General features: G+C 50.0%; 1 protein-coding gene across 2 annotated transcripts in view; it reads left to right on the forward strand.

The window, feature by feature from the left end:
* The first annotated feature begins 4,343 nt into the window (after nt 1-4,343).
* Nucleotides 4,344-27,368, forward strand: part of SAMD4A (sterile alpha motif domain containing 4A) — a 112,927-nt gene continuing 89,902 nt past the window's right edge. The window contains exon 1 of one of the 2 annotated variants that reach the window (XM_033164952.1): nt 4,344-4,653. In XM_033164952.1, the coding sequence (XP_033020843.1) occupies nt 4,458-4,653 (196 nt within the window). In that variant the 5' untranslated portion in view covers nt 4,344-4,457. The remainder of the gene's footprint in view (nt 4,654-27,368) is intronic. The other variant, XM_033164868.1, reaches the window with a different exon arrangement.

Raw genomic sequence — 27,368 nt, forward strand, 5'->3', positions numbered from 1 at the left:
GTAGAATATATTGTGTTTTAAAGAAATGCATTCTGAATCGTAAAATACCGTTCATGGGGGAGGGGGTAATTAATGTATAATTACAGGTGAAACTCGAAAAATTACAACATCATGGAAAAGTCCATTTATGTAAGCAATTGTCTTCATTAGCTACTGGAGTTTAATATATGAGATACGACTCATGACATGCAAAGCGAGATGTGTCAAGCCTTTGTTATATTTGTGATGATTATGGCGTGCAGCTGATGAAAACCCCAAAGTTGAGATTGTTAATTTGGGGTTCTCATCAGCTGTATGCCATAATCATCACAATTGTAACAAATAAAGGCTTGACATATCTCGCTTTGCATGTCATGAGTCTATCTCATATATTAGTTTCACCTTTTAAGTTGAATTACTGAAAAAAATGAACCTTTCCATGATATTCTTATTTTTCGAGTTTCACCTGTATTTGAAGGCATCTATCACAGGACCAGTTACAGGTAGGTAGCCATGTTGGGTCTGCCATAGTAAAAATAAAATAAAAAATAAAAAATAAATCATTCCAGTAGCACCTTAGAGACCCACTAAACTTAGTTGGTCTCTAAGGTGCTACTGGAAAGATTTATTTTTTATTTTGTTTTGATCTATCAGAGGAGTTGAAGAACCCTGCGGCCCTCCAGATGTTGATGGATTCCAACCCCCACTGTCCCTCACCACTGGCTAGGCTGGCTGGCGCTGATGGTTGCCTTCTAACCACCTCTGGAGGATCCCCATGGATGAGGCAAAGAGCATCCCTTAATGGCCTGGAATCTCTCTCTCTCCGCCTTTGGAATGCGACCCTCATCAAAGCTAGTGGGAGGGGCAAAAAGGGAAAAGTTTGCAGGGAGTATGCATCTGGGGACGTGGAGAGACCCCGAGAGCTAGGCTGAAGGGGAAAGCATCCTGGGGTGCTGTAGTGCCATTCAATGAAGCCATCTGGGTTTTAGCAGCTATTAGAAAGGGGAGGTGTTCACGAAGTTCCCCTTGATCGGAGAAGTGGGGGGGGGGACGGCCCTCCACAGGAGCTTCTCGTTGACAGAATGCCTGGTGCGCTGTGCCAAGAACCTGGACGGCGTTTGCCCCCCGGGGCGCGCAGGCTGGGGGGGGGGCTCGGTTTCAACGCCATTCCCACCTACCCGACGCCGCCGAGAAGCCTCGATCTGCAATGCAGCAGCGTTAAAACGGGCGGCGGGTGTGTGTGTGCGCGCGTGCAAGGCTCCCCCGGCGCCTTTCCGCGGACGCGCAACAGACTCCGGCCGCCAGGTCGCGCTTCCTTCAAGGCCAGGTCGGTTGCAAAAAAAAAAAGGAACACCCCACCCGTTTCCAGCTCAGACACCCCCAACCTGTAGGCACGCAGGCAGGGCGGAGATGCTGCAAAGGGTCCGCCTTGCTGTCTTGTTTAATGGTATTTTTGCACGAGCCCCCCCGCCCCAACCACTCCATTGCACGCGCAGGCAGACATCCTTGCAGCGCGCCCCGTGCGCCCGCCTCGCCTGCGGCTGAGTCAGCGGCGGAGGAATGCGAGGGGGAGGGCGAGCAGGAGGCGCCGCCCCCCCCCGCTCGGCCCTTCCTCGGGGGAGGGGGCGTTGCGCCTCTCCGCGGCCATGACGTCATGGCCTATGCAAATGACCCTCCGGTGGGGAGCGGGGGCTCCGCGGGGCGAGCTGCTCAGTCGCGCCGAGGAGGCGAAGCGGGCGCCACGAGGGGACGCAGCGCAGCAGCCGGAGCCGGAGCCGGGGAGGGTGGGCTGGGGGCGCTGCCGGGGGCGCTGCGCGGGCTGCACGCCATGGCCCAGCCCGGGCACCGCCAGGCGCCGCCGACGCCACCAGCAGCAGCGGCCCCCCCTCCCGTCCAGCGGGAGCCAAGAGCGGACCGCAGCCAGGTGGGCATCGCGGGCAGGGCAGGGCTGGGAAGGGGCGCCCGTGCCGCGAGGGGTGCGGGCGGCGTCGGAGGGCGTCCCGAGAGTGTAGCCCGACGTCTTCCCCGGAGTTCCTTTGGAGAGGGTCTCCTGAAGTGGGGGAGACTTTTTGGGGGGGAGGGTCCAAGCCCTGCCTCGGGAGTCGGGACCCTTCCGAGGGCGCGGGGGTTGTGGGAACTAGTGGGGGGGGCATCGAAAGGAGGTCCCGGGCTCCACTTTTCCTGGGATTCAAGGGTGCCAACTCGCATAAATTGTGTGGGGTATTTTTTTGGTGGTGGTGGTGGGGGGGTTGTAATCGATCACAAGACGTGGCGCGCGCACATCATTTCAATGCCAATGCCCATCATCTTGGCGGCCCTCAAATATTTTATTGGGGCCCCTAAAAGGCCCTCAGCCCCAAGGAGCTGTTTCCTTTGCTGGGATCCCCATCTCAGATCCCCAGGCGCGCCCCCCACCCAAGCAATCGACCGGCTGCTTCGTCGACCGCAGAGGGGCGGGTGGGCGCAGCACGTCGAGTCGCTGCGGTTTCTCCGGCGGGGTTGGGGGGTCGGGACAGAAAACCCTTCTCCCCCTCCCTTTGCCCCCTTTATAATCCAGGTTCAGTTCAGGAATCCCACCTGCCTTTGGGAAACTTTTCCTCCCCTTTCCCAGCACCCACAGAAGGTCCTTGGATTAAAGGCTCCCCCCTCGCCCGTCTAGGGGGGTTCGGGAGATAAAAGTGGGCTGTTTCGTTTCGTGTGAAACCCTTCCGCGAGAGAGCTTGGGCAGGCAGACAGACCCCCCCCCCCCCAATAGTCCCGCGCGCGCGTTCAGTTTGTGCGAAGTGAGAGTTGCGCTTGTGGACGCACACGCGGGGTGGCCCCCTGTGGGCTCGAACAGCTGATTGGAGAAGGAAGGGGGGGGCACGGCGACCGGAGCCTGCTTTTTTTTCGAATTTTATTTTAGCAGCCTGGAAAAGGGATCCAAGCAGAGCGCCGCCTCCTCTGTTGAACTGTGCGCGCCTGTGGTCTTGGGGAAGGGGGGGGGCGCACACCGACTGGCAGAGTTTATTTTTGTCTCCTGCCTGCCTGCCTGCCTGCCTGCCTGCTGGAGCTGCCAGTGGGGCCTAAATCCAGGAGTGGGGAGGGAGGGGAGGATGCTTGGATCCTGTAGGGAGAGCTGCAGTGATTCTGCCACTGCTTCCTGGTCCAGAGCTGAGCACCAGGGTTTGGGGGCTGGTTTGCATCAGCCCTCTGTAGCCGCAGTGTTAAAAGTGTGTGTGCTTTCCTTCCACACACACACACACACACCCTTCCACTTTCCCCTCTTCTGCCCTCCCTGTCTTGAGCAGCGGGATTGCAGTCCCTTGCTCCTCTTTCCCCTCTGGCCCAATCCAGGTAACATTCCTCCTACCTTGGGAGAATCTGCTGGTGGGCTATGGAAGCAACAGGGGGAGCTCCCTGCTTCCTCCTCCTCCTCCTCCTCCTCCTCCTCCTCCTCCTCCTCCTCCGCACTGTGTGGGAGGGAGGTTCCTTCTAAACCCCTGGAGGATGCAAAACCCACACCTGCCGCTGTGTGTGGGCTGCATATTTAGTGTCTCCTGTCTCTCCCCTTCTCCCCGCACCCTCAATTGCCTGACCTGTTATTTTTTTTGGGGGGGAGGGTTTAAAAAAATAAAAAAGCTTGCAAAACATCACACTGCTGCTTTCCCCCGTAAAATAAAGAAGAACCAAGCTCCCCCTCCCTCCTTGTCATCGCAGAGCCCAAATTTTCCCTCTGTCATATTACGAAGTGAGCCGAGGCTTCTGTCATGCTGAATCATAGCACTGCCTCGCAAAGTGTGTCATCACAGCAAAATTCTTCTTTCTCTCCCTCCCTCCCTCTCTCTCCAACAGTTGTGAATGCTGCTTCTCCTCCTCCTCCTCTCTCTCTTTTTTTTACCCCTCCTCGACAAGGAATGCTGCGGCTGTGGATGGTCCAGAACGCTTCCCGAGGAAGGAGCGAGGAGCCAGAGACGACTGGGCTAAAATAACCAGACTGGGAAAGGGAGAGTGACGAGCCGCGGCGGCTGTGCGACGCAGGAACCTGCACGATCTCCACACATTGCTGTGCCTTGTTGGGAAGTAGAGCTAGATAAGTCGACTTATCGTGTCCCGTTTTGTTTCTGCGCTGCATGTCGTCGTCTTTGGAAGAATTAAGAGGCAGCCACCGGCATCTCGGCCTGGAAAGAGAGAGAGAGAGAGAAAGCAATCGGACGTAAAGATCCGTCTGCAAACATCTGTCTTATTTCTGCAATAACAACACCATCGTAAAGTAGACTTCAGGAGGGGGTGGGCGGGTGGGAAGAAGAAGAAGAAGAAGAAGAAGAAGAAGAAGAAGAAGAAGAAGAAGAAGAAGAAGGAGAAGAAAAGACTCCTAAGGAGGGTTTTCTTCCTGCAGTTTTTCCGCCACTGTATTTGCACACGTTTTCCCCCTTCCTCTTAGCGTTGCACGCACACGAGCGCATTCGCACGCACGCACACACACAAACACGCCAACCATGATGTTTCGAGACCAGGTCGGAGTGTTGGCAGGCTGGTTCAAGGGCTGGAACGAGTGCGAGCAAACTGTTGCGTTGCTCTCCTTGCTGAAGAGGGTGAGCCGGAGTCAGGCCCGCTTCCTGCAGCTTTGCCTGGAGCATTCCCTGGCGGACTGCACCGAACTCCACATCCTTGAGAATGAGGCCAACAATCCTGGTAAGATCCTTCTCTCTCTCTTTCTCTGTCCCTCCCTCTCCGCCCTCCCCTCCCCTTTCGCCTCTTGGTGCATCCAATCCGCCTTGAATGCCACATTGTTCTCATGAGTGACGGCTAGAAAGGGCTGGTGCACAACGCTGGTACTTGGAGAGAGTTGTGGGGGGCACCCCTTAGAAACCACCCTGGATTCACACAAGGTACAGCAGCAAAAAACGAGCAGTTTGCTGCTGCTGGGATTTTCTCTCCCCCTCCCTTTTATCTGTCCTCTCTTTTGCTGCAAGCAGAAAAAAAAGCTTTGGTGTAACTCCGGTAGCATGAATGATTGATACGCCTTCTCCCTCCCTCGCACGGAACTTCCTGTCACATAAGTAACTCAGGTCACGTAGAGTCTGGATTTCCTAGGCTCCTTTTGGCCAACGTTGCTTCTTGCTCTGCCTCTCCGGCAGCAGAAGCAATCGAGTGTGGCCTTGTGCAGGTTGCTAGATAATTCTCCGCACCCACCCACTTCCAATTTTGGAGGATCCGGGAGCCAGTGAGAGAAATCTTAATTTCGTCTGTGTGTTTGTGTGTGTGTGTGTGTTAATGGCAATTGCTGTTTGCATATATGCAGTATTCCCAATATAGGTCAATTTTAGCAGTTCGCGCCGCTTTGCAAGAAATCTTTACTGGAAACGTTTCAGCGAGGAAATATGTCATATCGTTGGAAAGTGCTGTGTTTTGCCTCATAAAATTAGATGCAAGTTTAAATGGGCAGGCTTGGTTTTAATTTTAGTATTCTCCCTTGTGTGCTACATAGTAGCAACTCCCTCGGTGTCAGTGGTAAACTGGCAGTGGCATGAAGGAAATGAGGGCAAAGATTCGCTCATTGCTTGGGTTAGAGAAAGAGAAATTCCAGGCACCTGGTTTGCTGCCGGCAGATAGAGACTTTATTGCGCGTTTCTTTCTCGTTGCATGGGGTTGATCTTTGAAGATCAACATGCTTCTGGCAGAAAAAAAGTAGGGAACAAATGCTCAGTGTCTGTTACAACTTCTGATGTTGCGAGGCTAGCTTTTGAGAGTGCATCAGATTGCACTGTAGCAACAAAATTGAGATTTGTTGTTGTTTAGTTGTGTCCGACTCTTCGTGACCCCATGGACCAGAGCACGCCAGGCACTCCTGTCTTCCACTGCCTCCCGCAGTTTGGTCAGACTCATGTTGGTAGCTTCAAGAACACTGTCCAACCATCTCATCCTCTGTCGTCCCCTTCTCCTTGTGTCCTCCATCTTTCCCAACATCAGGGTCTTTTCCAGGGAGTCTTCTCTTCTCATGAGGTGGCCAAAGTACTGGAGCCTCAGCTTCAGGATCTGTCCTTCCAGTGAGCACTTAGGGCTGATTTCTTTAAGGATGGGTAGGTTTGATCTCCTTGCAGTCCATGGGACTCTCAAGAGTCTCCTCCAGCACCATAATTCAAAAGCATCAATTCTTCGGTGATCAGTCTTCTTTATGGTCCAGCTGTGACTTCCATACTGGGAAAACCATAGCTTTAACTATACGGACCTTTTCCAGCAAGGTGATGTCTCTGCTTTTTAAGATGCTGTCTAGGTTTGTCATTGCTTTTCTCCCAAGAAGCAGGCATCTTTTAATTTCATGACTGCTGTCACCATCTGCAGTGATCATGGAACCCAAGAAAGTAAAATCTCTCACTGCCTCCATTTCTTCCCCTTCTATTTGCCAGGAGGTGATGGGACCAGTGATGATGATTTATTCAATTTATATACCACCCTTTATCAAAAGATCTCAGGGTGGTGTACAACATTAAAGCACATTACAAAACATCAGTGATAAAAACACAGTAGAAAGCATTCTGGCAGACAGTTTAATACGGTGGTAATTTGGTTCTCAAATTTAATCCGTTCTGGAAGTCCATTCCCAAACCAAAGCGTTCTAAAACCAAGGTGCTCTTTCCCACAGTAAGTAATGCAAAATGGATTAATCCGTTCCAGACTTTTAAAAACAATCCCTAAAACATTAATTTAACATGAATTTTGCTATCCAACGAGACCATTGATCCATAAAATGAAAGCAATACGCAATGTACTGCATTCACACAAGCAAGCAAGCAGCAGCTGAACTGGGTTCCACACAGTCACAAAAACAAAGCTAAAAAGAGCTTCAAAAACAGAAACGCAAAATAAGTAGCAAAAACAGGCAGACCTCAGCGTAACACTCAAATCGGAAGCGTAACACTCAAAACGGAGCACATTCAGTTTCCAAGAAAAGTTTGCAAACTGGAACACCTACTTCCGGGTTTGCAGTGTTTGGGTTGCAAGTTGTTTGAGTACCAAGGCGTTTGAGGACCAAGATACTACTGTAGTAAAATAATCATCATCATAACAGTCTGCTTCAAATGCTGCATCTGCCGTGAACTCATCAGATGCCCTTAGACAAGTCAGCCTCAGCCTAGTGGCCTACCTTACCGGGTCGTTGTTGTAATGTATGGAGATAATAATGTATGCAAGGCGCTTTGAACACTGGAAAGTGTTCTATAAATGCTCAGTGGTATTAGCCACCAGAAAAGGGCATGGCTTTGGACCCTCCCAAGCAGCTGCTGGTTTTCAGAATGTCTCATAGTAGCCCTTTAAAAAAAAAAATCCAGCCGAACATGGTGCGTAACAGCTGCTCATGAGTAGTCACGTCACAGGAATGCAAAATGCAAAGGAGTCTCTTGAGCGGGGAGGAGGGCTTGTGGGCTTGTGCTCTCTGCTTTGGCGCTGTGCTGGTTTTGCAAATGCAGGCCCAGGTCCACTTGCTGTTCTGTTTGTTTGTTTGTGGGCATTTATAACCCGCCCTTCACATTGCAATCTGAGGGCAGGTTGCATACAGCTCCACCCAGTTAAGCCAGGGGTAGGCAACCTAAGGCCCAGGGGCCGGATGCAGCCCAGTCGCCTTCTCAATCCGGCCCGTGAATGGTCTGGGAATCAGTGTGTTTTTACATGAGTAGAATGTGTCCTTTTATTTAAAATGCATCTCTGGGTTATTTGTGGGGCATAGGAATTTGTTCATATTTCCCCCCAAAAATATAGTCCGGCCCACCACATGGTCTGAGGGACGGTGGACCGGCCCACGGCTGAAAAAGGTTGCTGACCCCTGAGTTTAAGCCATGCAAGATCTTCCATCCCCAAAGGTCTATGCAAATAGCTTCTACCCAAGAGCGATTTCTGTTCTGAATGCAACGAAAGGCAGTCTGTGAGGGAGGGTCTGTACTCAGATGTGGGGTATCAGAGTTTTAGGGGTAAATTAGGGGAGGTGTCAGAGATTTTATTATGCAGAGGTGGGATGGGTGGGATAGCAGGTTGGTAGTTGTTGCAAGTTTGATGTAGATGTTCAATTTTGTTGTTCAGCATTGGACAATGACAATAAAGATTATCCTATCCTATCCTATCCTTTCTTGTCCTATCCTATCCTAAAAAGATGCATTTTGAATTGATGTCAAAATGAGGCTGGGTGGACCTTGGAAGGGAGGGCATTCCACATTTTGGGAGCGCCCCTTCCAATATTTGTTCCGGCTTCTCTAGGGACCCTTCGTTGTGCACGCTTGATCTTGGTTTTGGAGCTGAATCACAGAATTGTAGAGTTGGAACAGACCCTGAGGGCCGTCTTAAGTCCAGCCCCCTGCAATGCAGGAATATGTAGGCGTCCCATATAGGGATCAAACCTGTAACCTTGGTGTTATCAGCCCCGTACTCTTGACCAGCTGAGCTATCCACACAGTTAATTTAGCTCCTCTCCCAGATCTAAGGAGCCATGGCTAGCAGTCAGCTGGAACCAAATGGTGAAAATGAGTGACAAGCTGTCTTTTTGGAGATGCTTTTGTATGTCACTTGCTAAGTTTCCCATCTAATATTAGAAGTGTGTAGCTGTTGGGGAAAGGGGCTCTCTGCTTCTGCTCAGAGGCTCTTTGTTCATTGATCTGTACTTAGGTCGAACTCTATCCAGCTTTGGAGTAAAATAGAAAATTCTTTCCAGTAGCACCTTAGAGACCAACTGAATTTGTTCTTGGTATGAGCTTTCGTGTGCATGCTTTCGTGTGCATGCATGTATCTGAAGAAGTGTGCATGCACACGAAAGCTCATACCAAGAACAAACTCAGTTGGTCTCTAAGGTGCTACTGGAAAGAATTTTCTATTTTGTTTCGACTATGGCAGACCAACACGGCTACCCACCTGTAACTGCAGCTTTGGAGTGTGTGTGTGTGTGTTTGCATCTTCAGGTTCCTGTGTTGCAAATTAAATGTGTCTTGGGGGGGTGGGGGAAGAAATGCTTTGATCTTAGTTGCCTTGAACATAGATCATAACACTGTCCAATATTTATTCTCAACGATTTTCTATTCCTTTTTAAAATTCTGCAGTTACAGTCAGAAGCTGCTGTGTATTTTATTTTTTTAAAAAGGGGGAAAATAACACTCGCCAGATGATTAAAAACAATCCAGCTTCGTGTATTTGATCCTTGCTTTCAAATTCCTGACCCGCGAGGTATGCACATTCTACGTATGCTGAGAGGTTAGTGCAGAAGTAAGAGCCGTTGTGCGACCTTAAACTGGGAAGTGCCCAATTTGCAAAATATCTGTGCCGCGAACTTGCTAGGCCAGCCCTAAGTGGCATGCAAGCTCACATCTTGACATGCTCATGTACTGCAACGTGGGGGTGGTGATGCTGCCTTATTCCACATGATGATGTCTGAAGCTGCTTGCAGAAGTGGAAAACAACTCAAAGGAGGACTGAGCATGCTCAGGGACCGCAGAATGCCGAATGTCTGTTTAAGCGGAGTGCAGGGGGTGGAAAACCAGGAGAGGATTGGAGTGGTGGTGGAATGGAGTATCCCAGAGGAAGGGCTGGCTGGCTGGAAAGACCACTGAATAGAAACACTGTATACAGTACAACAGAACGTTGGTGGCGCTGTGGGTTAAACCACAGAGCCTAGGGATTGCTGATCAGAGGGTCGGCGGTTCGAATCCCCATGACGGGGTGAGCTCCCGTTGCTCGGTCCCAGCTCCCACCAGCCTAGCATTTCGAAAGCACGTCAAAGTGCAAGTAGATAAATAGGTACCACTCCAGCGGGAAGGTAAACGGCATTTCCGTGCGCTGCTCTGGTTCGCCAGAAGCGGCTTAGTCATGCTGGCCACATGACCAGGAAGCTGTACGCCGGCTCCCTTGGCCTATAGAGCGAGATGAGCGTCGCAACCCCAGAGTCGGACACGACTGGACCTAATGGTCAGGGGTCCCTTTACCCTTTACCTTTATACAGTACAACAAAAATTTTCTGCAGGGCCCACTTGGGCAGGGAAGTGTCTGGATTTGAGCCTGCCTGGCAGCTCTCCTCCCTGACTCAATCCTAAGTGTGTGGCTGTTTATTTGCGCTGGAGGCAAGGGCTCTCTGCATTTACTCAGAGGCACTCTTCTTCATCATATCACAGGAATCTGCCTGCCTTTTAACTGCGTTCCAGGAACAGCCCTGATACGAATAGATGCTCTGTCAAAGACCATTGCAGTTTCTATCAGCTCCGGGAGTTGCTGCGTGAGGCTGATGGGAGTTGTAGTCCAAAACATCTGGAGGGCGCCAGGTTGACGGAGGCTGTTGCACCCGCTGCCTGTTCCTGTTTGGAGATTCCTTGCAGGTATTTGTTATGAAAACTTCCCGCGGGGGCAAGTTGAGAGACTGACCCCCAAGGCGGACGAAGCTTCTGTGCCCTCTGGCTTCTGGAGTCCAGGGGCACAATGTAATATGCGGTTGTTCCCAGCTTGAAAACAACACACACAAGCCTTTTGGCTAAAACCTACTTTATTGTAGATAAAGAGCAGAATGTCTCTGCGTAGCAGCTCATACTTCAGAGCTGTCTATTAAAGCGTCTTGCATCTCCGATGCAAAACAGAAAGTAAGGAATACAACAGTAAATTACAATGACATCACATGTGTGAGGGCTGGTATCGCTGCCGTGATTCCCACAGTGTGAATACATGAACCATCAGTCAAGTGACCTCGCTTCTTGCAGCTCGGCTTGTAATAATATCACAACATCCTCCCCCGATATTAGACAATGAAAGAGCGGCAAAAGTTAAGGCATCATTAAAAGAAGTAAACAAACAGTTATCATATACACAGTATGAATCTGTTGTCTTAGTTCCATCCTTGGAACTCTCTGAGACTGGTTCTACCAGTTGGAGCCTTTGATAACCAACTCTCCAGGGGACCAGAGCGCTTGCTCTGTGTGTGTTGGGAGAAACAGTGTTGAGGGGAGCAAACATAGGTTCCCTCCTGACTGCTGCGAGGTGAGTGGCGCAATCTAATCTCGTTCCCGCCCTTCTTCACACAGGTGACGCTATTGGGATTTTTTCTTTCTTTTTTTTTTTTTAAAAAAAGCCGTCATCAATGCTGTGGTATCCTTAGAATATTTTAATGCGGTCAAATAATAGGCAGGCAGCAGACCAGCATGCCAACCCTGGCGTATGAATGAGATGTGCTTTGTTTCTGGTATGTGTTTACGCTAAAAAAAACTCTCTGGAAGGAGGTCTCCCCCCAAAAAAATTCCTTGTTAATGGGGGGGTTGCACGCTGTTTCGGCTTTGTATTATTTGCAGGAGGGAGGGGAACCCTCTCTCTCCAGCTCTTTCCCTACCTTTGCTGTTTGTTGAAGGAGAAGGATCCGGGTTGATGGTGGCTGCGGATGAAATTTTGCACCCTGCGGCTTGCACATGGCTTGTCCGGGGTGGGGGGGGTGGGGAGAGGCGAGGCAGGATGGGTGGAGGAAATGCATGGGCCGGTCCCCGTTTTGGGGGAGGCTGCTTTCTTTCTGTCCTCCTTTCGCAGGAGGCCCAGCTGCAGCAGGATCCCGAACAGAGCCTCCAGTGTTTACGCAGAGGGAAGAACTCTGTGTGTCCTTCCAGTTCGCGTTGGAACACGGAACTTGCAAAGTTCCTTTGGCAGCTGTTCCCTCCTGCCCTCGGAGAGCAGCTTCCAGCCGGTTGGCTGCTCAGAGGCTGTGCTGAAGTTTGTGTCTCCGAAACCTATCCGGTGGGTCACCCAGGAGAAGCAGTTGGGGGGGGGGACTGGGTGTGTTTCCTTTTGGCGGGGCGGCGGGCATCTGTCTGTCTTGAGCAGGGTTCAGCAAACTTTTTTTTCCGCAGGGGGCCAGTCCACTGTCCTCCAGATCTTATTTTTTGGGGGGGGGAATCCCCCCAGCAACTCTCCCCTCCCTTCTCCACAGCACCGGACAAGCCCCGGTGGTTGCTTACCTGTGCCTTGCATGCGGCAGGGGCTGGCAGCGGCGGTGGAGGGACGATGGGTGGTGCAAAAGGGCTCTGCCCAGCCCCCTTCCTCCTGTAGGCAGGGCGGGGAGAAGCCAGGAGGAGGGAGGGAGGAGGTGCTGCCACAGGGGGGGGGTAATGGTGCAGCCCGAATGATCGGAATCCCCACGCCGATCCACGCGGCGATTCCTGAACCGTCTGCAGGCCAGATCCAGAAGGCAATTGGGCCGGACCCAATTTGCCAACCCATGGTCTTGAGAGACAATGAAGTCAAACCGCTGCATCAAAGTGACCTCCTCGGGGTGTAAGCGGGGGCAGCGTGTCTGGAGGGTCCTGGGCTGCCCAGACGACACGACCCCCGCCCCGGTCTCGCTGATGGGGTCCAAAGGAAAGCAGAGCAAGACGTTTGGCACCAGTTTGGCAGCCGGAGTTGCCGGAAGGAGGCGTTCAAGGCGCCATCTAACCGCCTCAGGGACTCCGCTCCAGATCTGTGTAGGGCCTCCTCCTCCCATGCCATGAGGCACACTGGATGCACATTTTAAAGCACATGGTCTCTTTCCGTGCCGCCGCCAAATAATCCTGAGAACTGTAGTTAGAGGATGCTGGGAATTGCAGCTCTCTGGGGGTAAACTACACTTCCCAGGATTCCCCGGGAGAAGCCATGTGCTTTTAGTATGTTTAAATGAATAGGGTGGATGTGGCCTTAGCTGTTTCACGAATAAAGCTGGCAGCTGTCTTTAACCACAGGTAAGAGTTTTGGCGATAGGACGGTTGGCTGTCTTCTCATGGGCAAATCTCCCCGTTTGGCTGAAGAATACCGACCTGGCAACCCTGAGATCACTGGATGAAATAATGCTTTTAATGGTAACCTGCTTTCTTAAAAAGAAAACAAGAAATTGTGGACATCTTTGTCGCCCTGGGCTCCTTCGCTCCAAAGGGTGGAATATATATCCTGTCAATCAATTGAACATCTGACCGTCGCAGGCATGCCCTGTAGGGTAGCGTCCCGGCTGAGGCTGCGACCCAGTTCGTGCCTGCCTGGGTTTTGTCCCATTTTGCTGAGGGAGACTTGCAGGTACAGTCCTACCTCAGAAGTCAAACAGAATCCGTTCCGGAAGTCCTTTCGAATTCCGAAACGCTCGACTTCCAAAGCGTAGCTCCTGATGGGCTGCAGGAAGATCCTGCAGCCCATCGGAAGCCGCAGAAGCCCCATCGGACGTTTGGCTTCCAAAAGAATGTTTGAAAACTGGAACACTCACTTCTGGTTTTTGATCGGGAGCCAGAACGTTCAACACCCAAGGGGTTCAGGAGCCGAGGTACAAATGTATAGCATTGCACTGTCTAGTAGACTGAACCAGGAACGAAGTTGGGTTTCCTAGGAAGATGTGACACACAGGGAGGCTGGCTTGCTCCGTGGGGAAAGCGTTCTTCTTTTGTCCATGTGTAGTGTAGGTGCACAACCTTCATTCTTAATTTGTCTGTTCTGTCCCAGATTGGGAATGCATTGCACACTCTGGGCTTGGTTCCCGTGGCATTTTCTTGGACCATGTCTGTGCCGGACGCCAATGCAAGTGTGGGTAACCTTTTCAGGCCTCTTGATGATTGCTGGACTACATCATCATCACTGGCCCTGCTTGCTGGGGCTGATGGGAGTTGTAGTTCAGCAGCATCTGGAGGACCAGAGATTCCTCACCTGCGGTGCAACGGTTTGCGTCATTAACTCTTGCCTTGCTGAGCCTCGCTATGGCTGCCTGTGCATCCTCGTGCATGTGTATCGTGAATATCGGGCATCCCCAAACTCGGCCCTCCAGATGCTTGGGGACTACAATTCCCATCATCCCTGACCACTGGTCCTGCTAGCTAGGGATGATGGGAGTTGTAGTCCCAAAAGATCTGGAGGGCCGAGTTTGGGGTTGGCTGGTGAATATATATCTTTAAGAACCCACCAAGTGAAGATAACACATTCATTTTGGGCTTTGGATCAGAAGAGTTTCCGCTACAATTAATTGCTTGTCTTTTGAAGTGTGAGGCTATGCTGCAGTTTTCCACTGGGAGCTGACATGTCCTTCAGAAGAAAGCTGCCATCCAGCCAGGGTCCCTGGAGTGATATAGTCTGCCCCAGCTTGAACCTGCTGTGGGAAAATTCAGGACACATTGAAGGAAGAACTTCTTTATGCAGTGCACAGACGGCAGTGATGACTAGCAAGCTAGCATGCTTCAGTGTATCTGAAGAAGTGTGCATGCACACGAAAGCTCATACCAAGAACAAACTCAGTTGGTCTCTGAGGTGCTACTGGAAGGGATTTTTTTATTTTTTATTTTGTTTCTATTATTATATTCATTCATATCCTGGCCTTTTCCCCAGACAGAGAGTTAAGGCAACTTTCAGATAGAATAGGAACAGCTAAAAACATAGAGAATAAAAACCTCAATAATTAAAAAGGAGTTAAACACTGGTTGGAACCTAGCTATATCTGTCTATGTTGTTGTTCAGTCATTCAGTCGTGTCCGACTCTTCGTGACCCCATGGACCAGAGCACGCCAGGCACACCTATCCTTTACTGCCTCTTGCAGTTTGGCCAAACTCATGTTGGTAGCTTTGAGAACACTGTCCAACCATCTCATCCTCTGTGGTCCCCTTCTCCTTGTGCCCTCCATCTTTCCCAACATCAGGGTCTTTTCCAGGGAGTCTTCTCTTCTCATGAGGTGGCCAAAGTACTGGAGCCTCAACTTCAGGATCTGTCCTTCTAGTGAGCACTCAGGGCTGATTTCTTTAAGAATGGAGAGGTTTGATCTTCTTGCAGTCCATGGGACTCTCAAGAGTCTCCTCCAGCACCATAATTCAAAAGCATCAATTCTTCGGCTGTCTATCTGTCTATAGGATGACTTTAAAAGCCATCAGTGGCAACTAGCGGTGTTCGAAATTATCCAGGCGCCGGGCAAATTTTGCCCCTGGCTGTCTGCCGCTTGCGACCAAGTGGAGATGTCCAAGTCTCGGTGCCTGATGTCTCCACCATCTGGAGTTGCATGCCTGGCGATCCTTGGATCGTGACAGTTTTCACGCAACAGCGACACGCCATGCAGAATTCTTCCTGCTACATTTTACCTGCGCAATCGGAGCGAATTTCAGGAACTGAAAGGTCGTATTGGGAAAAGATGACGTCCGAGCCGCCTGGCCCAAAGACGGCAAGCAGGCATTCTGTTTTTGGCCACTGTAACCGTGGTTTGAGGAGCCATTATAGATATCTTGAGTTTCTAACCCTGGCTACAAGCCCCAATGGCTATGCTCTGCCTTCACAGCTGGAGGGAGCAATGCCTCTGAATACTCTCTGCTGGAAACCACAGTGGGTAGAGGCCTCTTGTGCTCAGGTCCTTTTTGTGGGTTTCCTGCAGGCTTGCGGTCGGCCCTTGTGAGAACAGGAGGCTGGACCAGGTGGCCCATTGATATACCAGGGCTGTGTTGTGTTCCTGTGAAAAAAAGGCTCTTTCCTCAACTATTTTGGTCTAGCTGGACCATTGGCTGGGACTTCTACTGTGTTTCCTGCCTCCTGGTAACAAACTCTGCCCTAATCCCACCCCCCAAATTCACTGCCACCTTCCACTGCCTCCCTCCCTGCTATGTTTTGTGGTCCGCCAAGGTGAATTTGACATTTGCTTCCCGCCAAGAATTGCATTGCGTCTTCCAATCAGCCTGAGTAACTGAAATAATAATTAGTCTGAATGCTTTGCTCTATTTATAGGCCCCGTTAGTCAGCGCTTTTGCTTCTCCTGAATTGCACTTGCCGGCTGAAACATTTCTGTTCCGAAGGGGTGGCGTTTATCGCCCTGCAGGGCGTTCGGACCAGCCCCACAATTCACATCTCACCTGGGCCACAATCTCCTCTTGTGGCCTTTACCTGTTTGGATTCAGACACTGTAGTCCAGGGGTCCCCAAACTAAGGCCCAGGGGGCCGGATGCGGTCCAATCTCCTTCTAAATGCGGCCCACGGATGGTCCGGGAATCAGCGTGTTTTTACATGAGTAGAATGTGTCCTTTTATTTAAAATGCATCTCTGGGTTATTTGTGGGGCATGGGAATTCGCTCATATTTTTTTCCAAAATATAATCCAGCCCCCCACAAGGTCTGAGGGACAGTGGGCCGGCCCCCTGCTGAAAAAGTTTGCTGACCCCTGCTGTAGTTCCTTAAGAACCGGACCTCCTACAGTCGTCGTTTGTGGTTGTTTTACGGATGCATCAGGTTTTGTAACCTGGGGATGCGGGCAAGATCGCTGCAGAGGTGAGATCCTTCCCTGCGTTTGCTCCTTGGTCCGTCCGGCTCCTTGAATCGGGGCAAAGGCTTGGGGGTCTTGCAGAATACAACTGCTTCATTAAGGAATGATGATTCAGCCCCCAAAGGAGGCTGCAATGAGTTTACTCTTTGGGGAGCGGGTGTTTGTTGAGTTGCATAAATGCTACATTTTAGGAGGCAAGGTGTTTTGACTGCTTGTTGACAAGGTGACTCCAGATCACGCTGGATGCATTGATTTTATTTATTTGCTTAGCAAAATTTATACACCCCTTGAACGTAAGCTGCTTACAAGAACCCCCAGATGAAAGCGATTGAATAGACCAGCGGTTCTGAAATCCATGCATCACCAGTGGTTAAGCCATTTTTGCTTTCATGTGGCTCACAGGTTGCCTGTGGATTTGAAGGTGGAAGGAGTCATCACTTCCATCGCACTGAATATTCGTACTGGTTTTTAATTGTGTTTTTATTGCTGCTTTTATTCCTTATGCTGCATTTGAATTCTGGGGAATTGTAGTTGTTGCAACAGGCAAAGAAAATCATAGAGTTGGAAGGGCCATGAGGGTCATGTGGCCCAACCCCCCACAATGAAAAATATTTTGCCCAATGTAGGACTCGAACCCATGGCTCTTTGAGAATAAGAGACTCATGCTCTGCCAACAGAATCAGGGTGGATTGGATTTAAATCAAACTGAATTTAAATCACTATATAAATCACTATATAAATTTAAATATAAATTATAAATCACTATATAAATTTGTGAATTTAAATCACAAATTTAAATCACTATATAAATCACTAGTCAGTAAGGCTCAGGGTGGATTTAAATAAAAAAAATCTGATTTTTTTAAAAAATCAGTTTTTTTATTTAAATCAATTTTTTTTATTTAAACCAGATTTTTTTTATTTAAATCCACTCTGAGCCTTACTGTCTAGTGATTTAAATCGTGATTTAAATCAGTTTGATTTAAATCAAATCCACCCTGAATAGAATCATCCACTGATGGGCCACAGCATGGTGAAAAATACTGGTATAGATGTTTTCAAGGCTCGCTTCTGAAATGGACTGGGGGGGATGCAGCCCTCTTGATTCTCCTGTGCTTCTGAACACCTTTCAGGATATTATATCCTTCCGGGCTGGCTAGCTGGGAAGGTGTCCTGATTCATGCCCATCACCAAGGGAATGTGATGGCCCCAAGCATCTTAAAGTGGGATGGAGGTAAGGCAAGGAGAGGTCAGGAATGTGGGCAGAGGAGGGAGACCAAGGTGATCAAGGCTCTGGAGACCAAGCCTGATGAGCAGCGCTTGAAGGAGCTGGGTATGCTTAGCCTGGAAAAGAGGAGACTGAGAGGAGATAGGAGAGCCATCTTCAGATATCTCAAGGGCTGTCATAGGGAGGAAGGAGCAAGCTTGTTTTCTCCTGCTTCAGAATGGCCATTATTCTCACCTTTACAGCAGCTCTTGCCCTGGAGGTCAAAGAACACTGAATTCAGGCCATGGTATAAATCTGTGGTTCCGAAAGTGGGTGGCAACACACCTGGGGGATGGGGGAAGGCACTACAAGGCAAGGGGGCGGCAGGGGTGTAAGTGGCTCTCAGACTTCAAAAAGCTGGTATCACTGGATCACGTTCACAAGCTTTGTTGCACTAATTAAACTGAGTAGCTTAAATTGGATTTTGAATAAGTGTGCAGTTAATTGTTGCTGTTTTGAATTTTATTGTGCCGTTACCTTCCTTAGTGGAACGTGCAAAGCGCTGTTCTGAATGATGCTTTCTACAGATCAAGATACGATAGGGGTAGGGGGGCACTAAGGAGGAAGAGTTTATGGAACCGAGGGGTAGGTTGCCTGAAAAAGTTCGGAAGCTACCAATATAAAGGTAAAGGGACCCCTGACCATTAAGTCCAGTCACGGATGACTCTGGGGTTGCGGCGCTTATCTCGCGTTAATGGCCGGCGTCCAGCTTCCGGGTCATGTGGCCAGCATGACTAAGCCGCTTCTGGCGAAACCCGAGCAGTGCATGGAAATGCCGTTCGCCTTCCCGCCGGAGCGGTACCTACAGTGGTGCCCCGCTAGACGAAAATAATTCGTTCTACGAATTTTTTCGTCTAGCGGTTTTTTCGTCTAGCAAAGTGGCAATGACAGCCGCGCTCCGCTAAACGGGGGAAAAAAAGATGAAAATTTTTCGTCTTGCGAAGCAGCCCCATAGACTTTTTCATCTTGCGGGGCAGCTTCCGCTAGACGAATGTCGTTCGTCTAGCGAGTTTTTCGTCTAGCGAGGCATTCGTCTAGCGGGGCACCACTGTATTTATCTACTTGCACTTTGACGTGCTTTCAAACTGCTAGGTGGAGAGGAGCAGGGACCGAGCAATGGGAGCTCACCCCGTGGCAGGGATTCGAACCGCCAACCATCTGATCGGCAAGCCCTAGGCTCTGTGGTTTAACCTACAGCGCCACCCGCGTCCCTAGCTACCGAGATAAACCAAGCTTAATAATAACCCTTGTCTCAGTGCCTCAGTTCTCCCATCTGCAACAGTGCTTTGAATAGTGGGGAATAGTTCGTTCTCTCTCTCTCTCTGAAAAAACAGCAAAATATTAGAACTGTCACCAGACTGAAACTGATTTGATTAATCAACTTAGATTTTAATAACATCAAGTCTCTGCATGAATTTGCATATGAGTGGGGGGGAAATCCACGTTAAAAATACCAATCCCTTTTTAGTTTTAGGGAGTTATGCAGGGTTGCAGCAGGCTGTGTTACGGAAGAGGCATTTGTGTGAGTGAAGTGGGTGGGCAGGAGAATGCTTCGATGGTGCCTGACGTCCGCAGTTTTTAATAAGTTGTTCTGTTAATGTACTTTAAAAAAAAAAATGTGTTGCTTGATTGCCAGGAGATGCCTCTGTACATTTGGAGAGAGGAAAAAACCCACTCATGTAGATTTGCTGTCCTACCAAACACAGTTCATTCATTAGGGCTTTTGACTTCGTTTTCTCTGACCCTTCCTGCCCCCACCCCCAGTAGCACGGCAATTTCCAAGCCTCATCTTGTCAGAGTACCTAGGAAAGCATCTTCTGGTGCAGGGGGAGCAAGAATCTGCAGTTGCGTTCGTTTCCTTTTTATGTCATAATTGATTAGATCACCGAATATCCCCGATGCCAAATTCCAGAGCTCTGACAAGCTCTTAAGAGAGAAGGCATTTTCTGGACACTTACATAAACTGTTGTGGTTGTGAGCCCAAATGTTTCAGAGCTGATGTCTTTTGTCCTTTTAAATTTTTCCACGCTCCTCTTAATTAGAACTGGGCCATGATGTGGCAGTAGGTGAGGGCTGTCGGCTCAAGAGGGCAGAACGATAGAAGTTCTCAAATTTATCAGCCTGGGTTGAGTTCCATTTCGTCAGCCAAGGATGTTTTGGCTACACATAAGAAGACGCTAATCAGGGGTTCCCCCCCCCCCTAGATTTTTGAAGCGAGTTTGCAAACTGTGATTCCTGGCATCTGTCTGTCTCGGGAGACAATGGAGGAGTGAAGCTCAAACCGTTGGAGAATTATGGTGCCTGCTGTGGCTGTAGAGACTGATATGGGAGAGACATGCTTTGTTGCAGCTGGGGCAGTGGAAGGCGTCTGGTTGTGCTGCTGCAGATGCACCAAGACATTTCTTCTTTCTGCTCTCCTCCCAGCGGTCATTCCTCCTCTGGTCACTGCTGTGGATGCACAACCTGATTGTCTGTCTCCAGGTACTGCGGTCCCCTGCAAGGGATTCCCGCACGGCGGGGTTGAGGTTGCCAGCCTTCATGTCATGTTTGTAGCAGGGTGGATTTGATTTAAATCAAACTGATTTAAATCACTAGTCAGTAAGGCTCAGGGCTGATTTAAATCAGAAAAATCGGATTATTTTTTTTATTTAAATCGGATTTTTTTGATTTAAATCGGCCCTGAGCCTTACTGACTAGTGATTTAAATCGTGATTTAAATCAAATTTGCCCTGGTTTGTAGGCATCTTTATAATGCAGACTTGGTCTGATAATGGGCCTGGTGCCTGAAGCCAGCTGCCTGCAGAGCCCGTCCTTGGGGATCCAGCCATCTTCCATTTTGGGGACATGACCAATTCACGGACACCTATATATCTCCAGACTTCTATATGCACAAGTATTCTATGGATAAGAGAGGTCGGTTAATATTATCCATGCAGATCAATCAGACGATTCACCTTTGGTGACACCATTAAGATTCGTTATGTCGCCCACTGTGGAATAACCCTAGTGGGCTGAAATGAGTTCTCAGTATATTATTGCTGTTCGCAAGAGCTTGGCTTCTCAGAATTACTGTTGGTTATATGAGCTTGAGGATTACACTTTAAGATCATATGACCAGCAGGCTGGATCAGGCCATTGGCTTATCTGGTCTAACACCCTGGTTCTCCTCCTCTGATGATCTGCCTCTTTATTTGAAAGTAAAGCAATATTCCAAAGATACCTTAGGAGTTTCGCGCTTTCCTATTATTATTATTATTATTATTATTATTATTATTGAAATTTGTACACCGCCCTATACCTGCAGGTCTCAGGGCCGTTACAACATGAAATCACAAAATACATAATGAAAATATAAACAAAAACAACCCAATAAACCTTCAGGAAGCCAAACACAGATCAGTGGGTAATTGTACGCTGTGTTTTCACATGTGCGTGTTTTAAAAACAAAAACCTTAATACAGTCAGAACTAAAAGTCATTGTAAGAAATCATCATGCACCTTAATGCCACATCCAAGCAGGGAAACAATTCTCCACCCCCACCCCACACAAAAAAATCTGCCGCTGGTTCCCTGGTCCGACTGTGCCGTGCAGCTGTCGCGTTTTCAAAGACCGCCCTTGTTGCCTCCTCATTCCGCGAGAGGGTGGTGAAGGATCCGTCCCTCGGCCAGGGAGGCTTAACCTAGTTCGCCAGTTGTAGGTTGTGCGAAGGACAGCATTCACAGGGCAGCTTAAAGGGCCGCTCTGTCCAGGGGCTTCTCAAAGTCCGCTCTGTGCCCCAGGAACAGGTGGCCGGTGGGGAAGAGGCCGGCCGCTGTTCCCCGGAAAGCATCAACGCAGCATTTGGAGGCGAGGGCACGGAAAGAAAATAATGCCTGCTCCTGGTACTTTTAAAAGGTGGCTTTCTTCTCTCCCCCTGTCTCTTCCAACTGGGTTATCCCCGGTTTCCTCGAGGAGTGAGGAGCACACAGGGGAACCGTGGGGTGTGGGGTGGTCCCGAGTGGTCTCCCATGAGGCTAGTGCACAGCAGCTGAAGGAACTGGCTTTCTCGGTGGAATTTTATCACAGAGGGGCCATTGTTCCGCTCTGCTATGTGCTTGGTTTGAGAACTGGATTAACCTTTTCTCTGCTGCATCCAAAATTAAACATAGAGAAGGGGGAAGTGAATGAAATCTTCCCCATAAGTGTAGGGGGACAACACACCTTCCCGTTAATTACTGGGTCTTTTGTAAATATTGCACCTTTAGGTAAAGGTAAAGGGACCCCTGACCGTTAGGTCCAGTCGCGGACGACTTTGGAGTTGCAGCGCTCATCTCGCTTTATTGGCCGAGGGAGCCGGCATACAGCTTCTGGGTCATGTGGCCAGCATGACTAAGCTGCTTCTGGCGAACCAGAGCAGTGCACGAAAACGGTGTTTACCTTCCCACCGGAGCGGTACCTATTTATCTACTTGCACTTTGACGTGCTTTCAAACTGCTAGGTTGGCAGGAGCTGGGATTGAGCAACGGGAGCTCACCCCGTTGCGGGGATTCGAACCGCAGACCTTCTGATTGGCAAGCCCTAGGCTCATGTTCTGGATATAATTGCGGTATGGGATGTGGTCTGGTGGAAGCTCCTCCCTCCCCACTCTCCTTGCTCTCCCCATGCTTAACCATGGTTTACCAAGCCATGGTGTTTAACCATGGCCATAACCATGGTTATAGTGGCCTGTTCGCACGATATTGCACATTTATGAAGAAGTAAAATGTTCTGGATATAATTACAGCATGGGATGTAGTCTAGTCAAAGCTCCTCCCTACTCTCCTTGTTCTCCCCAGGCTTAACCGTGGTTTACCAAGCAGTAGTGCTTAACCATGGCCATAACCGTGGTTATAGTGGCCCGGTTTGCACGATATTGCGCATTTATGAAGAAGTAAAATGTTCTGGATCTAATTACAGCACGGGATGTTGTCTAGTCGAAGCTCCTCCCTACTCTCCTTGCTCTCCCCAGGCTTAACCATGGTTTACCAAGCAGTAGTGCTTAACCATGGCCATAACTGTGGTTACAGTGGCCCGGTTCGCACGGTATTGTTAACATTTCATATAACTGCCCCGATAGCATCTTGAGCACAAATCGTCCTGAAGGCACACCCCAAAAGAACGTCTGGAGAAGGGACCTCGTTTTGCTGCTCTCCTGTATTCCTAAACTCAATCCCCTCAGTGGGGATTGCTTCAGAGTAGACCTGTGTCTGCTCTGCATTGTAAGAAACTGATGTGCCAGTTCCTTACATGGATGTCGAACGCATGAATTAAAACCCGTCCCCAGCACGGAGGATTTAATGGGATTGGTCTGCTGTTTAAAAAAAATAATCCTGGACCTGTAGTTCCTTTCTGTGGGGAAGCAGTACTACTACTCCCCGCTTCCTAGAGGAGCACATTAAACTCAGCAGGCAATGAACAGCATGTGTAAATTGGGCATGAATGAACATCCTAATATACAGAATTTCAAAACTGATGATTCAGGGTTCCTGGCAGTGGTTTGCAAGGGCTGTGTGCCTGTTTTACTGCATTAGCATTATTATTATTACATTATTTATTATAGCATCCAACAAGTTATTTTATTTTTTTTTGCTTTCCAATGCTTCAGTGCTTGATAAACCTCAAGTTTCCCCATGGGAAAATTAATTGCTACTTAAGCTGCATGGAGCTTTCTCCATTTTTCTCAGTCGGCCCCCAGCTGCTGAAAAGAATATTTAATAAACTTCTTTAAAAGAGCTAAACGGCAAAAGGCGCTCCAGAAGTCCTCGGGACTTGAAAAGCAACCTTGTTCCATTGTTGCCGGTGGTGGGAAGTTCTAGGGGGGCGAAGATTGCAGCTCCTTTGACCGAGGGATTCGCGGCGTTTTTGCTCGTGCCTGCCTCGCGATTCGCGGAGGCAAATGTGCTCCCGTAAGCAGAGAGCCAAAACTACCGACCCTGCGCCGGTTTCCCGAGGAGAGCAACTGCGTCCCGCGGAAAACGCCGGCCGCGCCTCACAGCTGCGTCTCTGCCACCCAGCTCAAAATCCCAACAGCTGTTTCTCTCCCCCTCCCCTTGGCCGGAGGGGCTTCTCCTTCTCCAAACACAGGTGGGTATCGCATTCCAAAGGCTGGAGAGAGGTGCCCAGCTATCAGGAGAAGAAGAACCTGTCAGTTGCTCTCCTTGATGCAACATCCAGCTTGATGAGAGGGGTGGACTCCCAGCATCCTGGCGGCACCATGTTTTTCTTGTATTGATAAGGGTTTGTTATTTTTGTGGAAGTCTGTTAGGCGATATAAGCCTTTTGTTTGCCAGGTTTTTAGCTGGAGGTTTTGTGCTGATGGAATAATAGGTAAGGCAAAAGCTGAAAAAATAAGCCTATGCTGCCAATACTCTTGGTAAATCAGTATACAATCAGCAGCAAACCCTTTGCATTGTATGTTTTAATACTAATAAGGTTTGACTTTTTCCACCAGTGTATGTATGAATATACAGTAAATCCAAAGTTTACTGAAGAAGCCCAAAATTGTCCGTGGGCGAAACAGGGGACAAACGCCGGCACCCTGTCTAATTATTGTGCGTCACATTGTCAATATTCCCTCTGATTGGACTTACTTTCATCTATTAACATCTGTACATATCATCTGACTGGATCTATTTTCGTCAATATCTACAGGCAGGGGCGTCGCTGGGGAGGGGCGGTGGGGGCGGGACGCCCCCAGTGACAGGGTGAGCAGCGGCGGGTGGGGGTGTCAAGCGGCGGCCCCTCCCGCCACTCCCACGCGCCGCCGCTCCCTCCGTCACCCCCGGAGCAGCAGCACATGGATGGGGTGCTTCTGCCGCTTTTTTTCGGCGGGGGGGGGCGACCCGCGAGGGGGGTTGTCACCCCCTCCTCGCTGGTCACCCCCACTCCGCGCCGAAAAAAACCGCGGGAGGGCGGGCGGGGAAAGCCTGGAAAGGAAGCAGAGCAGGCGCGTTTAAGCGCCGCTCTGCTTCTTTTTCCGCTTTCCGCCGCTTTTTTTCGGCGGTGGGGGGCGACCAGCGAGGTGGGGGTCACCCGTCACCCCCTCCTCGCTGGTCACCACCCCCCCCGCCGAAAAAAACCGCGGGGGGGGGCGGGGAAAGCCTGGAAAGGAAGCAGAGCAGGCACGTTTAAGCGCCGCTCTGCTTCTTTTTCCGCTTTCCACCGCTTTTTTTTCGGCGGGGGGGCGACCAGCGAGGTGGGGGTCACCCTTGTCACCCCCTCCTCGCTGGTCACCACCACCCCCCCGCCGAAAAAAACCGCGGGGGGGGCCGGGGAAAGCCTGGAAAGGAAGCAGAGCAGGCGCGTTTAAGCGCCGCTCTGCTTCTTTTTCCGCTTTCCGCCGCTTTTTTCGGCGGGGGGGGGCCGACCAGCGAGGTGGGGGTCACCCGTCACTCCCTCCTCGCTGGTCACCACCCCCCCGCCGAAAAAACCGCGGGGGGGGGGGGCGGGGAAAGCCTGGAAAGGAAGCAGAGCAGGCGCGTTTAAGCGCCGCTCTGCTTCTTTTTCCGCTTTCCACCGCTTTTTTTTCGGCGGGGGGGGGCGACCAGCGAGGTGGGGGTCACCCGTCACCCCCTCCTCGCTGGTCACCACCCCCCCGCCGAAAAAAACCGCGGGGGGGGCGGGGAAAGCCTGGAAAGGAAGCAGAGCAGGCGCGTTTAAGCGCCGCTCTGCTTCTTTTTCCGCTTTCCGCCGCTTTTTTTCGGCGGGGGGGGGGCGACCAGCGAGGTGGGGGTCACCCGTCACCCCCTCCTCGCTGGTCACCACCCCCCCCGCCGAAAAAAACCGCGGGGGGGGCGGGGAAAGCCTGGAAAGGAAGCAGAGCAGGCGCGTTTAAGCGCCGCTCTGCTTCTTTTTCCGCTTTCCACCGCTTTTTTTCGGCGGGGGGGGGGCGACCAGCGAGGTGGGGGTCACCCGTCACCCCCTCCTCGCTGGTCACCACCCCCCCCCGCCGAAAAAAAGCCTCGGAAAGGGGGAAATCCCCCCTTTCTGTATACACGTGCGTCGTGACGTCATGATGACGTCACGGCGCGCGCGTCGTGCCCCTCCCCCAGGGGGTGCCTCTGCGCTGCCGCCGCCCCCAGCAGCGCAGAGGCTAGCGACGCCACTGTCTACAGGAGCCTGGCTAAAAACATTTAAAGACTGAAATTGTCCTGTTGTACCAACTTGAATGAGTTTTCTGTTTGTGGCTTCTTTGTTTGACTTTTTGCATTGCTTTCCTGTTGATTGGAATACCAATATAGAATTCTATACGTGGAATGGTTTAGTAGATTTGTGTGCGCCGTTTCTGTGCTGCTGATTGTATACTGATGGAATAATAGGTGGCAAGCCAGGAGAATTAGTGGGGATAGGGTTGGGGATAGTTTGCCTGTTTCTGTTTTCCATGCTTTAAGCATGGTCTGTGTCTACCTGTTTAGTGTTGTGGGAATTTTCCTTAGTTTGTTTGGGAGGAATGGGTATGCTGTGGTGCAGTAATTTCAATTTTTTGTGTCCCTCTCCAGGTGTGCCCATTGTTTTGTCTCATCTTCTAGTATATATGGAGGTATAGTTGTGGAGGTATAGTTTGTTGAGGCTGTATCTATTTATCTACTTGCACTGGTGTGCTTTCAAACTGCTAGGTTGGCAGAAGCTGGGGCAGAGCAACAGGAGCTCAACCCGTCTTGGGGATTCAGACCACCGGCCTTCCGATCAGCAAGCCCAAGAGGCCCAGTGGTTTAGACCCCAGCACCACCCAAATCCCTGCTTTTTTAAATATGGCAGCCCTAGTGGCGGTGTATTGGACCTGGGACCCCCTGCTCTGCCTCTGAGTCAGCAAAAAACAAACAAACCCATGTTTCTTGCCCCTTCCCTTCTCAGAGATGGCAATGGCTGTGCCACCCTAGTTAGTTGGTTAGTTTTGAGCAGGCAAAATTTTCCTTTTCCCGGCCGAGGGGGAACTGGGGGGTGCATTCCCTCGGTTACACAGAAAGATTCTGGCATGTACCGCAAGCAGATCTATTTATGTCCATGAACAATAGGGCCAGACGTTGGAGAGGGAAAATTCCTTTTCCAGCGGCTAGTCAGGGCCTCTCCAGAAGAATGTGTGCATTCCTTTGCTTAGGGCTGGGAGCATGGCGAAGCCGCGAGAAGGGAGCAGACCCACGAAACAAGGAAAACCTCCACGACGAGCTTTCTCCTCTTGGAGAAACTCTTTTAAGCTTTCTCCTCTTTTACTCCTCTTGGTAAAACGTTTAATATAACTGTATGGTTATTCAGATAAGTATATTTCAACTCTCTACCTAGTATACCAATAACTATCCCTAATGCCTCCTGTTTATTATTCACTCTGCTCTAGCTCTGCTCATTGGCTCTATCCCCCTCTCTCTATCCTTCCTTAACTCAACTCAACTCAACTCATCTGTCTGACTTCTAACCTCTAACTGCCTTTTCTATCCTCTCTAACTGCCATCCTTCCACACTCTAATTGCCTGGAGAGCTCCCATTGGTCAAGCTCCTCCCTGCCAAGTTAACCCTTGGAGAACCTTTAGGGGTGAACGCCACATCTCCTCCCCCCTTAATAAAGTTTGAATCAGGAGGGTTAACTTAATACAGTTACTCTCCTGTTCAAACAGCAACAGCTCAAAATACATAACATTTATAACGTTTACATATTCTGTATCCCCTGTTTACCTTTTTTTTAACCCATTTCACATTCTCCTTACTACCTCCCCGCCACATTAATTATATACATACCTCTGTTAAATGCATTAAATAAGCATACTTTTAATAAACAATTTTATTAATGCGCCATCAGTCTTCTTCCTCTGGTCTCCTGGACAAAGTATCAGCCATGATGTTTAAGGTCCCTTTTACGCTCCTTATTGTCCTTAACCGCCACAAGA

This window comes from Lacerta agilis, chromosome 1 (genome assembly GCF_009819535.1).
Source record: "Lacerta agilis isolate rLacAgi1 chromosome 1, rLacAgi1.pri, whole genome shotgun sequence".
Classification (NCBI taxonomy): Eukaryota; Metazoa; Chordata; class Lepidosauria; order Squamata; family Lacertidae; genus Lacerta; species Lacerta agilis.